This window comes from Nannospalax galili, unplaced genomic scaffold, assembly GCF_000622305.1.
Source record: "Nannospalax galili isolate Female #2095 unplaced genomic scaffold, S.galili_v1.0 scaffold153, whole genome shotgun sequence".
In the NCBI taxonomy this organism is placed as follows: domain Eukaryota; kingdom Metazoa; phylum Chordata; class Mammalia; order Rodentia; family Spalacidae; genus Nannospalax; species Nannospalax galili.
Window position 1 is genome coordinate 169409 of NW_008333469.1, and position 12613 is coordinate 182021.

The window sequence follows — 12613 nt, forward strand, 5'->3', positions numbered from 1 at the left end:
TCCAGTAACTTGCCCCAACCAGTCACAAACATCCACTCTGAGCCGAGATCCCGAGCTCCACACCGAGCGGCTGCACATCCGAGGCCACGCCCCATCCCTCCCTCCCGTCTCGGGTCTCCCGCAGCACCAGCTCCGTCACAGGAACCCACGCGGTGCCCAAGCCCAGTGATAGTTTATCCATCCTTCCAAACCAGTCCTGGTCCAGTAACTTGCCCCAACCAGTCACAAACATCCACTCTGAGCCGAGATCCCGAGCTCCACACCGAGCGGCTGCACATCCGAGGCCACGCCCCATCCCTCCCTCCCGTCTCGGGTCTCCCGCAGCACCAGCTCCACGATTGGAGAACTCCGCAGCCAACCCGTACCTTCAGTCCCGACACCAAGGCCAATCCCGGGACCGAGCCAGGCCCGCCTCCACCCCGCCCCCTCCACCTCGCCTGCGGCTTACTTCTGCCACTTGGGCCGAGACCCCAGAGTCAGTCTCTCCGGGGCTCCGCCCCCACGTCACCTCGAGACCACCGGATCCGAGCCAGGGTGGCACTGAAGCGGGGAAGGCGAGGTGAGTGGGTGTGGGACTCGCGGAGTTTGCCCAGCCCGGGGTAGAAGGAGGTTGGCGGGGCTCAGAAGGACGCAGCAGGCCATCCGTCCGGTTACCGCAGGGGAGACTGCCGAGGGTCGGTCTCGGGGTTAGCAAGGGTTTCTTTGGAGTAAGAATTGCGTCCCTTTTGCTCTTGTGCGAAGTATTTAGAAAGCAGTCTGGAAAGGGTAACACTGACTCCTGTTCATCCGCCATCGAGATTTTTCTTATTTTTGTAGCCCAGGCTGGCTTCGAATTTGCTACGTTGCTGAGGGCGATCTTGAACTTTGGATCCTCCAGTCTTTACCTCCCCAGTGCTGGGATTACAGGTATGTACCACCACTCCGAGTTTTATTTATTTGGTCCATAAGCAAGCTCTCTACCTATTGAGCCACAACGCATGCCCAGGTAACTGAATGCTTAAGATTTAAAAAGGAAACAAAGGTTCTTAACTTGAGACGGGAGTGTGGAATCCACACTTTTCAAAGGACAAGGACGAACGTGTCCGTAGGTGGATCATTCCTGGAGATCCGAGCCCCAGGTAAACTGTGAGTAAAACCGTCCATTCCTCAGGAGGATTCCTGAGCACCACCCGAGGGGAGACTCTGGGAAGATTCCTCCCAAGGCCACAGCCACCCAGTTGCAAATAAAGTTTGGCCTCATGTGCTATATCCCAGTTCCTGCACCAGGCGGCCACAAGGCTTTCCTTTGGAGCAATTTATGAACTGCTCCATGTGAATCCCATTTTCACATAGCAGTTCAGTGATCTCTGAATTGTGCTTCTTAAATCTTGTGTGCACTGACTTGGGCTGTTTTTCCACTCTTGCTCTTCCCTTCCACTCTTCCTTGAGACTGTTTCTCTCCGTACTTCATTCACCAACTATCAGATAACATCTGTTGCAACTGGTGGACCTTACAAACATTTCTAGAAGCGGACTAACAGGTAGAACGTGCGGTGAAAATAATTGCGCTTGGTCAGATTGTCCTGGGGGGGGTGTTCATTAGCGTTAGTTAGTCTTTTGGGGGGAATTGTCTGCGTTCATCTTGTTCATCTTCTTTGACTTTGCAGTTTAGTGCAAAAGTTCTGGGCTTTGTCAAATTCACTAACCCTATTTCTAACTATTCTATATGCACGCATGCCTCATATGGGAAATACTTGTAACTTGCTAGTCTGAATGTAAGTTCAGAGTACTAAACATTAAACATTTTAAATTGTTTTTGACTGCTTTGCCTGCTTTTGAGCTTCGAATTTCACCCTCAATAATTCACCAGCCTCTAAGCTTCAGACCAGCCAGGCACATCTGAATGAATCTACTCCAGGGATGAGAAATGGGCAATTTGATTTTCTGTTGATTGTATCTGAGCATGGAGTTGATATGCAGGGTGCCATTAGATTGGCTAGATCATCCTGACTCACATTTGCCTGGTTTTCTTCACAGAGCCTTGTGCTTAGAGGAAAACTGGAAAAATTAGAATTAAATACCAAAGCTGAGTATGATGGGTCCTGCCTGTAATCACAGAAAGAGGCAGGAGATCAGGAGTTCCAGGCTATCTCTGGCTACATAGTGGCTAGGAGACAAGGGCACCTTGGGCTACATGAGATCCTGTCTCAAAAAAAAAAAATTCAAAAGCCATATACCTTTTGATTTTCTTCCAACTTTTTATGACATCCAAATGTGCTAGTTTATTTAGTTTATTGTAATTATTGATATGCAACAAAACATTTTTTTTTTGGTCTTTTTGAGATAGGGTCTCCCTGTAGCCCCAGCAGGCCTGGATTTGATATAGAGACCAGGTTGGCCTCGAACTCACAGAGATCCTCCTGCCTCTGCCTCTCGAGTGCTGGGATTAAAGGTGGTGTGTGCACCACCACACCCAGCCAGCAAAACATTTTTTTAAAGAGCAAAAACCATGGAAGAGGCCTGAAATCTCAGCACTTGGGAGGTGGAGGTAAGAGGATCAGGAATTCAAGGTCGTCCTCAGCTATGAATTGAGTTTTAGACCAGTTGAAGAAAGCTAGCTTGCTTCAAAGGCTTAGAATCTGTAACTGAATACAGTGGGTTCATCCCTTGGTGAGCCTGTAGCCAATAAACCAACTAGGAGATTCTCTTTTAATAGAGAAAGATTACTTGTAGCAAGTTGTGAGCACACTGTAGATGATACTCAAAACAGTGCTTCTCCCAAACAAAAACCCGGGAGACTGGGTATGGCAGCATGCGCCTATAATCCCAGCTACCTGAAATACCAAGACCAGAGTATCCTAAATTCAGGGCTAGCCTGGGGATACTTAGGAAGACTAGCCTAGACATTTAGCCTGACTACACCTCAAATTAAGATAGAAGGATGTGGGTAAGAGGGAAAGAGCTTGCCTAGCATGTTCAGGGCCCTGGGTTTGAGAAAGAGAAAGAGAGAGAGAGAACGAGAGAGAGAGAAAGCACTTTCCAGGGCTTTCATAGAAGCAACTGTATAGGAAAGACTCACCATCATGTGTCCAAATAGGCACATTCTTGATCATACCCAGACATATATCAAATGTTAAGAAAATAAAAATATACAAAGATACCTCTGGTAGGGCACAATATTCTAATGAGAAAAGTTTATCTAGGTCACCTATAAAGAATGGGAGTTACTCAATGAATGGTTCTTTGTTTTTTTGCTAGACCTTATTTGAAACTAAGTTGAAAGAATATAAACAGTCCTTTAAAGGAACAAATGGTGGGGGAGCATTTTCACAAGTGCCCCCACAGCTCCTCCACAGGAGACTATCTAGTGAGAGAGTGAAGCGTGAGAAAAGTCCAGCCTGAGGGTTGTGGAGCTTCAGCATTTAATGGTAGATGGGAGAGGCGAGGGCAGGGAATGAGGAATTGCAGGGTATCAAGCAGAAGGAACATGGTATTCCTGGAAGGAGAGTGGGCTTCCCTGGAAGCGTCTTAAGTTTCCCAGTGTGCAAGAAAGGTGAGAATTGCAAAATGTCTATTAGATTTAACAATGTGAAGGTCAAAACTGACTTCAGCAAGAGCGCTGAAAAGCATGTCTCTGTAAAGCCATGGGTGCAAAAGTCAGATTGCACCAGACTGAGAAAAAGGAGACATTGGTAAAATGAGCTAGAGAGGAGAGACTTTTATGTGTTTATTTGTGGTTCTGTGGGTTTACTTTTTGTTGTTTGAACTGTAAGAAGCACCAACAAAGATTTTTGAAAACCCAGGAAAGGCTACTAGTGGACCAAGTTCTCTGCCAGAGGTCAGAGGCTATGAGATCTGAATTCTGATCCTCCTTGGCTCAAAGTACAGTTAATGTCTTGATAAATCCATCTTAAGTTGAAATCTCATTAATCTAAATATTTATTTAATGCACCTACCCTATCCAGCCTCATTGTTGGCAACATTATATATTATAGAGTATAGGTTGTTTTCCCTTCTCATGATGGGATTGATTTGGGGTGACCTCTGCTGCCTAGGAATACACATCCCTAGCTTAGGAAAAGAGATATACAATTTCTGCTTAAATGCATATCACTTTCACAGTCTCATCAAGTTGAAAAGTCACTAATAAAACCAAGGAGAGAGGAGACTGTGTCCAGTGGGAGGAGGGACTCCTTTTGTATGAAGCTCATTTTCATTATTCTAATTAAAGCTGGGCAGGTTGATGGCTTCTACTTTCCCTGTGACAGGAAGCAAAGTTGTCTGCTTAGACATAAGATGGTAGATGCTCCAGTTAGAGTATTTGGGCTGCCAGTGGAAAGTACTGCCTACAAATAGAGATAACACTGAGATCAATTTGAGATTGATGATTCTTACAATTTGGATCTGGAATGTTCCCATAGGCTCCTGTGTTGAATGTTGGTTCTCTAAGGCAATAGAGTTCTGAGGTGGGATATAACTTGGATCACTGGGACTCTAACCTCTTCAGTGATGAGTTCATAGCTTAAGGGGCTCTTTAGGGGCGGGGCCTCATTGAAGGAAGTAGATCACTGGTGGGGGAACATGACTTTGAAGGGATTTGTCCCTGCCTCCTTCCTCTCTCTTCCTTTCTTAATTTTCTGATGTCTATAACATGAGTAGCCTGCTCACCCACAAATTCCACTGCCATGATATTCTGCCTCCACTCAGGCCCAGCAGTAGAGCCAGACTACATTGAACTAAAACCATGTGCCAAATTAAACCTTCCCTCCTTTAAGTTGATTTCCTCAGATGATTTGTTCCAGTGATGGACCATGAATTTGTAGTGAAATCAGCTCTACCTATCCTTTATATCCTCCAACAGTCCACAGCGGGATGGACCATAGAAAATAAATACCATCCCGGAATCCAACCAGTGCTAGACTTTCAAAACTAATGGAAAAGCAGAGGAAAGGGCTTAGTGTTGTCAAGCACTTTGCTGATGTGGTGGAACTGTCATTTAACTGAAAGATAAAGGAAGCTAAGGCTGGTGGGTATGGGAGAGGCAGCTTCTGGGAGATGTTGATGAGACTGGAGAACACTGCAAGATGGGCTAACTAAGCAAATTAGAAGAATGAGTAAATTACGATCAAGGAGCAGAACGCTTCCATCAGTGGTTTTGGAATTAGACCAGTTTGGGGTAATGGCAAACTGCAGGGCATGACTATAGGAGACAGTGACTGAGGCAGGATAGAGGACAGAAGCGATGACACAGAAGGGTCCATTTGATGGGTCATCTCTGAAGGCACTGGAGTTACCTTAGGGTGATCACTGTACTTAGGGTTGAGAAGAAAACCATTACCTAGTGGCAACTTCCCAATGATTGATGGGGAGTCGTGATCATGTCAGTGAGGAGATGAGAGAATAGTCTGGCAATGGCAAAATAACAAAAAAGAGGCAAACAATCCAACAGGGTGATTAGGGATAACAGCGTATTGTCACTTGAAAATTGCTAGTAGATTTTAGGTGTTCTCGCCACAAATAACTGATAAGTGTGAGAGGTCACACAAAAAGAATGTGGAGTGGGTAAGAACGAAAGTCAGCACTGAGGAACCAGGAAGGGCTGTCATCTCATCGGGGAGGCTGAAGTGAATGCACGGAATGTGCTGATGGCGGTGCAACTGTTCCCACAGACAGTAGAAGGCTTGGCAAGAAGGAAAATGAGGTGCCTGGTCAGTTACCAGGAAGCACATTGCATCGCAGGGTCATGGTCATGGCTATAGACGGACATGGGGAGTTGGGGGAGGCTTTGGAACTCCCGGGAAGATTTTGTGGCATTTCCCTGGGAATATGGGTACAAAGACCTGATGGTTAGAAGACGTGATGCACCACACCGGGACAAAGTCTCCACCGTAGGGCAGCCTGAGCTCCCTTAGGACTACAGTGGTTTAACAGTGTCTACTGCGATTGCCTTGCAGCCAGTGCTCACTGACTGATCTGTTCTGAAAACTACAGGCAGCATCAGTGAGGCAGAGGATTCATTTATGCATTTATTTGGAAAAAAGAAAATAGATAACATCGGTTCAGCAAGAGTCAGGTGACTTGTCCAAGGATAGACTCCTGCTCTGAACATGAAGATGAGGATCCAGGAGTCTTAACTATTTATCACAAGTTACAATACGTTTACCTCATTTGTCTGTTTGCAAGCGGAAGAAAGCCTTTCCTTTGTGCTTTGTTTAGCTGCCTAAGAAATCACTCTGAACTTAAGTGGGTGAATGTTTAGTGAAAAAAGTTATTGTTCTACATCAAAAAACTGTAATACTGGTAATTGTTCAGTATGGTACTGACTCATTGCTAGTAATTTTCTTTAAAACTATCCCCACAGCCTTATCTGGTCACTATCTTTTTCCAGAACAGAACAGTCAGTATTATAGCAGTAAGTATGGGGGCTGCAGAGATGGCTCAGTGGTTAAGAGAACTGACTGTTCTTGCAGAGGACCTGGGTTAGGTTCCCAGCACCCTCATGGCAGCTAACAACCGACGCCTTCTTCTGACCTCTTTGGGCCTCACACAACATGGGTGCACCTACATACATGCAGGCAATACACTCATACACATAAAATAAAAATAAGAATTTTATTTTAAAGAAAGCAGGTCTATATTTAAGAAAACCTAGTCTTAGACTTGAAATACATAAACTGTAAGAAGTAACTATTTACGCAAAGAATTGATTTTTCATAAAAGAATTTCTTTTTGTTTGGTTGGTTCTATTTATTTGTTTGAGGTGGATTGTTTGTGGGGTTTTGACTTTTTTTTTTTTTTTTTTGAGACAGGCCTGGAACTCACTACGTAGGCCAGGCTGGCCTCAATCACACAGAGATCTGCTAGCCTCCCGAGTGCTGGGATCAAAGGTATATGCCATCATGCCCAGTCCATGGGAGAATTCTTTTCATAAATAGCCCACTTATGCTACAGAGATGGCTCAGCAGGTGAAGGTACTTAGTTGGCAAGCCTAATGACTTGAATTTAATCCCCAGTATCCATGTAAGGGTGGAAGAAGAGAACCCATTCCACAAAGTTGTCTTCTGACCTCCCCATGTGTGCCATGGCATGAGTCATTTAAGGGTGACATTTTATTGATAAGAAAAGGACTTTATATTCTACCTTTTTTTTTTTTTTTTTGGTGCTGAGTGCTGAACCCGGAGCTGTTTTCTGGTCTCCACACACACCACAATACATGCACATATGCACACATATACATAACAAATAAATGTAACTGAAAAATCTGTAATGTGTATTTATATATTGTATAAGCTTAGGGCCTATCAGCTATGTACAAGTGTCCATAGTGTTGTAACTAACTCATATTTACTCCCTTTGATGTTTCTTTTCTCCTCTAGCATGTTTTTGGCCCAGAGGAGACTCTGCTCCCTTGGCAGTAGAGCAAAATCCCTAAAGACAATTTGTTCTTCAAAAATCCTTGGATTCGCCACTTCTGCTGTAGGTATTGCTTATCACATACTGACAAATTGTTGTGTATATTCTGTGAAGTATTTTAGTATAATGAGTGGTTCTGTTTTGTAAGCTGAAGGAATCTGTCACTGGCCAGAACTTCTGTTCTCTGAGCTGCTGCATGCCCACAGCTCAGTCATCATATAGTCTCAATCTTTTTCATGTTCACAAAAACTCTCAACTTGTATTTGAGTTTTCATATTTTATAAATGAGAAAGCGGAGGTGGTGATAGGTTTAGTAACCTACCCAAGATCAGGGGGCCCAGCGTGCCCAGCTCTGCCATACCAAAGTACAGGGGGGTTTGGTCTTGGTCTGTTTTGTTTTTGTTTAACAAAGACTATTACAGTGACTGAAAGTGCAGGTTCTATGATCTCTGGTTTATCAAAATACAGCTGACTGAAGAGCAGGTAAAATGTCATGGAAAAAAGCAAACAAATGCAGGATGGCGAACAGAGCCAGCTTCAGCTGGGAAGCAGGCAGGACGCAGCAGGAAGAGGGGCTACTCTGGTGACAAGTCCCCAGACCCATAACCACTGAAGGACAGGATGTGCCCCTTCTTAGGCACTCTGCCCCGTCTACCCAAATGTCTTCGAAAGACAAAACTACAAAAGCTTCGTTTGAAATTTTTTGTTGCTGTATTTTTTACTTCAGAATTGGGCAACATTTCGTTCTACAGAATGTGAGTGTTCTGGGGGGCCTAGGAGGGGGAGTTGACTTAATAGACAGAAAGGACAGAAGAAAGCAGGAATAGTAGACTGCTCATTTCAAAGTTAGCTTCCTAGTAAGGGAATGGGGACAGAGCAGAAAAATAACTGGTATATTAACATCAGGCTATTTTAGGTTCTCTTTTGTTAAAGGAGTAAGACAAAAGGAATTTCATGTCATACCAGTTGGAACTAGCTTGTTTAGAAAATTTGTCTATTAACTCTCTAATCCTGGTCTCTGTTCATTTTTTGTACAGTCAGCTAAACAGCTTAGTTAGTGATATGAACTTTAGCATGAGTAGTTCCATTTTGATTTTTAGCCTGATCTCTTCAGGAGCTTAGCCCAAAGCAATAATGGCCTCCTATAACTTTTGTTTAATAATATAAAAATTGGGGCTGGAGAGATGGCTCAGCGGTTAAGAACACTGAATGTTCTTGCAAAAGACCCGGGTTTGAATCCCAGCACCCACATGGCAGCTAACAACTGTCCGTAACTCCAGTTCCAGGGTTTCTGACGGCCTCTTCTGTCCTCCGCGGGCATTGCAAGACATGGGTGCATTTACCCACAAGCAGGCAATATATGCATACACATAAAAAAAATAATAAAATATTTAAAAAGATATAAAAATTAAAGAGAAAGATGAATATGGACTAGTTAAGCTGATACCAAAGAATTATTATTAATTGTGGTAATGACATTTGCAGTTATATAAAAAAATGCTCATTGATTTGGAGGCTGGAGAAATGTCTCAGTGGTTAAGAAAATGCTGATTTTTTTTTTTCAAAGAATATGCCAAGTAAATAGGTGTATAATGAATTAAGGTCCAAGATGTGTTTTTAAATCATTCAGTAATGAAAAGAAAAAGAGAAAGGAGCAAGATAAGTGTGTTATGTTTCTGTTGCTGTGATAAAACACCATGACCAAGGTAACTTACAGAATAAAGAGTTTATTTGGCTTATGGTTCCAGAGGGTAAAAGTCCATCATGGCAGGGAGGCCAGAGCAGAAAGCTGAGCATTCACATCTTCAAGCAGACACAGGAAGCAGAGAGAGAGAGACTGGAAATGGGGCAAGGCTTAAGAACTCTCAAAGCCCTCTAAAGTGATGTGCTTCCTCCAGCAAGGCACCTCCTGAAACTTCCACAAACAGTGCCACTAACTGGGGACAAAGTGTTCAAATGCTTGGAACCCATGGGGGACATTCTCATTCAAACCACCACAATTGCAAGGGAGACAAGATCGTAATATTATTGCATTTATATTCTATGACTATGAATGTTTTATATTCATTTATAACATTGTCATTTTCATAAATCAAAATGGTAGAATATTGGCAGTTTCATGTCATTCGTCTTAATTCTAATCTCTCAAGTTTTATTTAAATTTAAAATATTCATAAGATAGTCAGCTTTTAAGTATTATGAACTCTATTTCATAAGTATCTTGAATTTCTTCTCTCCCATATATAGAAGTTGGTTCAGTCCAAGAAACTGAGTATGATCATCAGTGTGATCATATGAAACTATGGTACTGAAAGGTGTGTGTGTGTGTGTGTGTGTGTGTGTGTGTGTGTGTCTGTAATTATCATTAGTAAAATTTGTTAGACTACACATGTGACTCATCCTAAGATACTCTGGTCCTTTAAGTCTGGATATTGCTTGAAAAAGTTGAAGTGACTCTCATATCCATCTCAAGCAAAAGCCACCCACAATGCATCATTTAAGCCTGTAGATAATTTGAGATATAATTCAGCACCCCAGCAATGGAACAGCTGAGTTGTGTGGTAGCTTCAAGTTTAAATTTTTAAGCAACTGCCAACACTTTTTCCAATGCAGTAGAATCATCTTAAGAACCATGACAAAATCTCTACAATTCATCAAAGGCTTTGCATTAAAATAGTCACAGCGAGGGGGCTGGAGAGATGGCTCAGCAGTTAAGAACACTGACTATTCTAGCAGAAGACCTAGGTTCGATTCCCAGCATCACATGGCAGCTAACAACTGCCTGTAATGCTAGTTCCAGGGCTCCGACAGACTCTTCTGTTCTCTGCAGGCATTGCACAACACGGGTACATTTACCTACATGCAGGCACTACACTCATATACATAAAATAATAAATAAAATATTTTTAAAAAATAAAAAATAGGCTGGGCGTGGTGGCACACGCCTGTAGTCCCAGCACTTGGGAGGCAGAGGCAGACTGATCTCTGTGAGTTCAAGGCCAGCCTGGTCTACATAGTGAGTTCCAGGACAGCTGGGGCTACAGGGAGACCCTGTCTCAAAAAGACAAATAAATCAAATTAATTAATTAATCAATTAATAATAAATAAATACTCACAGGGGGCTGGAGAGATAGCTCAGCAGTTAAGAGTGCTTGCTGCTTTTGCAGAGGCCAGGAGTCCAATTCCCACATCAGATGGCTCGCAACTGCCTGTAACTCCAGCACAGAGTGACCTGACATTCTTTTCTAGTCTCCACAGTCAACTGCAGGTACGTGGGCATATACCACAAACCCATAAATAAAAACAAAATAATGTTTGAAATTGTCACACAGATAGAGATAAAGAACTGTTCCTCCTACTGAAAACAAATGACAAACCAAACTGGTCAGTGTTTCAGAAGCAGCAGTGGTAATTTTAGGACATCAAAGAGTTATCTGTGCCAGGCAGACTATTTATGATAAACCCATTTCCACTAGAAACTGGAATATGAAGACGACTCTAGTTCCAGCTACCCCAGTGCTGAGTCTCCTGATACTAGGAGTTCAGAGGCAGAATTGGCAAAATAGACGAAATATAAGGAAGGGAGGGATGGAGGGAGGGATGGAAGGAGGGAGGGAGGAAATAAGAAAATGGTTCATCCTAAGCCAAATATGAGTGACTGTGGATGGCCCCAGAGTATAGATTCAGTTAACCCTGAATGACTTGCTCCATCATGGGAGATATTATATGAGCTTTTATAGTCACAGAACAAAAGAAAATCGTCAATCAGCATATTCAGTGTCTTTACAAAAGATATCGATGGGTCATCAGTTAGGCAGGCTACAGCAAGACAGGATTCCTGTGTTATGGGATTATTAGTTTCAGAACTTGTAGAGGCTGGGGGTCCCTCAGGTTAGGGGTGTATTCGAAGAGTTTTGTCTAATAGTTATGGGGATGCTAGGTGAGATAGAGGTTGAGAGTAATGCGGGGATAACAAGTCTGCACCAGTACACCACCATGCCTGGCTGTACCTGTTATCTTTCTTTCCTTCTTTCTCTTTTCTTTTTGATATTAGAGATTGAACCCAGGGTCTCATACTTACTGGGCAAGCATTCCATCACTTAGCTATAACCCCAGCTATGATGAGTTCAAAGGAAAAGCCAATAAACCTGAATTTATCCACAGCAAAGTGATTGAATTGCAAATGAAGGCAAAACTGATTTTCCACTGGTTGAAGTTAGTCAAGATTCCTGAAACATGTGTATTTGTCTTCAATTAAGGAATGTACAAAATAGCTCAAAGACAAATTCCTGCCCTGCTGGGATCAGTCCTATGAGAGTGTGTGCCATGGCCAATGCCTGGCTTCCTGCTGAAGTTTAATATTTTCCTACAGTTTTTGAAACAATGCCCCACCATGTAGCCCTGACTGATCTCAACTTTATATGTAGACCAGGCTGGTCTCAAACTTGTATTGTTCCTCCTACCTCAGTCTCCTGAGCCACAAAATTACAGGCATGAGCCACCAAGCCCAACTTAGAAATAATTCTTTATGGGCTGGAGAGCTGGCTCAGTAGTTAAGAGCACTGACTGCTCTTGCAGAGGACCCGGGTTTGATTCCCAGCACCCACATGGCGGCTACGAACCGTCCTTAACTCCAGTTCTAGGGGAATCCGAAACCTTCTGACTTCTGCAGCATTGCACGACACGGGTGCACTCACATTCATGCAGGCAATACACTCGTGCACATAAAATAAAAATAATAAAAAAGAAATAATTATTTACAAAATTAGAGTAACTAAATACATGTTGCATTTCTGCTTCTGATTTTCACATTCAGTGTTTCCACTATTGCCAATCATTCTGTGTTTTTGCTGTGACATCTAGTGGTAAATGAAAGTAATCCATCTGCTTTTCTGAATGTGTAGTTAGTACCTTGGAAGACATCTCAAATCTATGAGATGACATTATTAATCTTTGCTTAAGGAACTTTTGTCCAGAGAGAAAAGGAAAGCATGATTTCAGTATACCTTGACAAGCTTTTTATTTTTAAAATACTTTATTTATATTTATTTTTTAGCCAAGCATAGTAGGTTTATTAGGATAATGCATTCAAAACGACAGTTACTCATACAGAAAATCAATGTTTGGAAAACATTCAGACTTTGGAAAACAAAGTTTGGAGAATATTCAGCATTGTAGTATATTCCCTTCAAAATTTCATACAACACAGGCACTTTCTTAA

The 12613-nt window shown here is 42.7% G+C and overlaps 1 protein-coding gene across 7 annotated transcripts in view; it reads left to right on the top strand.

Moving 5' to 3' along the window:
- Positions 1 to 419: 419 nt before the first annotated feature.
- Positions 420 to 12613, top strand: part of Kyat3 (kynurenine aminotransferase 3) — a 51992-nt gene continuing 39798 nt past the window's right edge. For 2 of the 7 annotated variants that reach the window (XM_008828288.3, XM_017796952.2), the window contains exons 1-3: positions 420 to 559; positions 817 to 906; positions 7356 to 7455. In XM_008828288.3, the coding sequence (XP_008826510.1) occupies positions 7357 to 7455 (99 nt within the window). In that variant the 5' untranslated portion in view covers positions 420 to 559; positions 817 to 906; position 7356. Of the gene's footprint in view, positions 560 to 816; positions 907 to 6372; positions 6392 to 6788; positions 6867 to 7355; positions 7456 to 10559; positions 10661 to 12613 lie in introns of those variants that run through there. The other 5 variants (XM_017796953.2, XM_017796954.2, XM_029561196.1 and 2 more) reach the window with 4 other exon arrangements.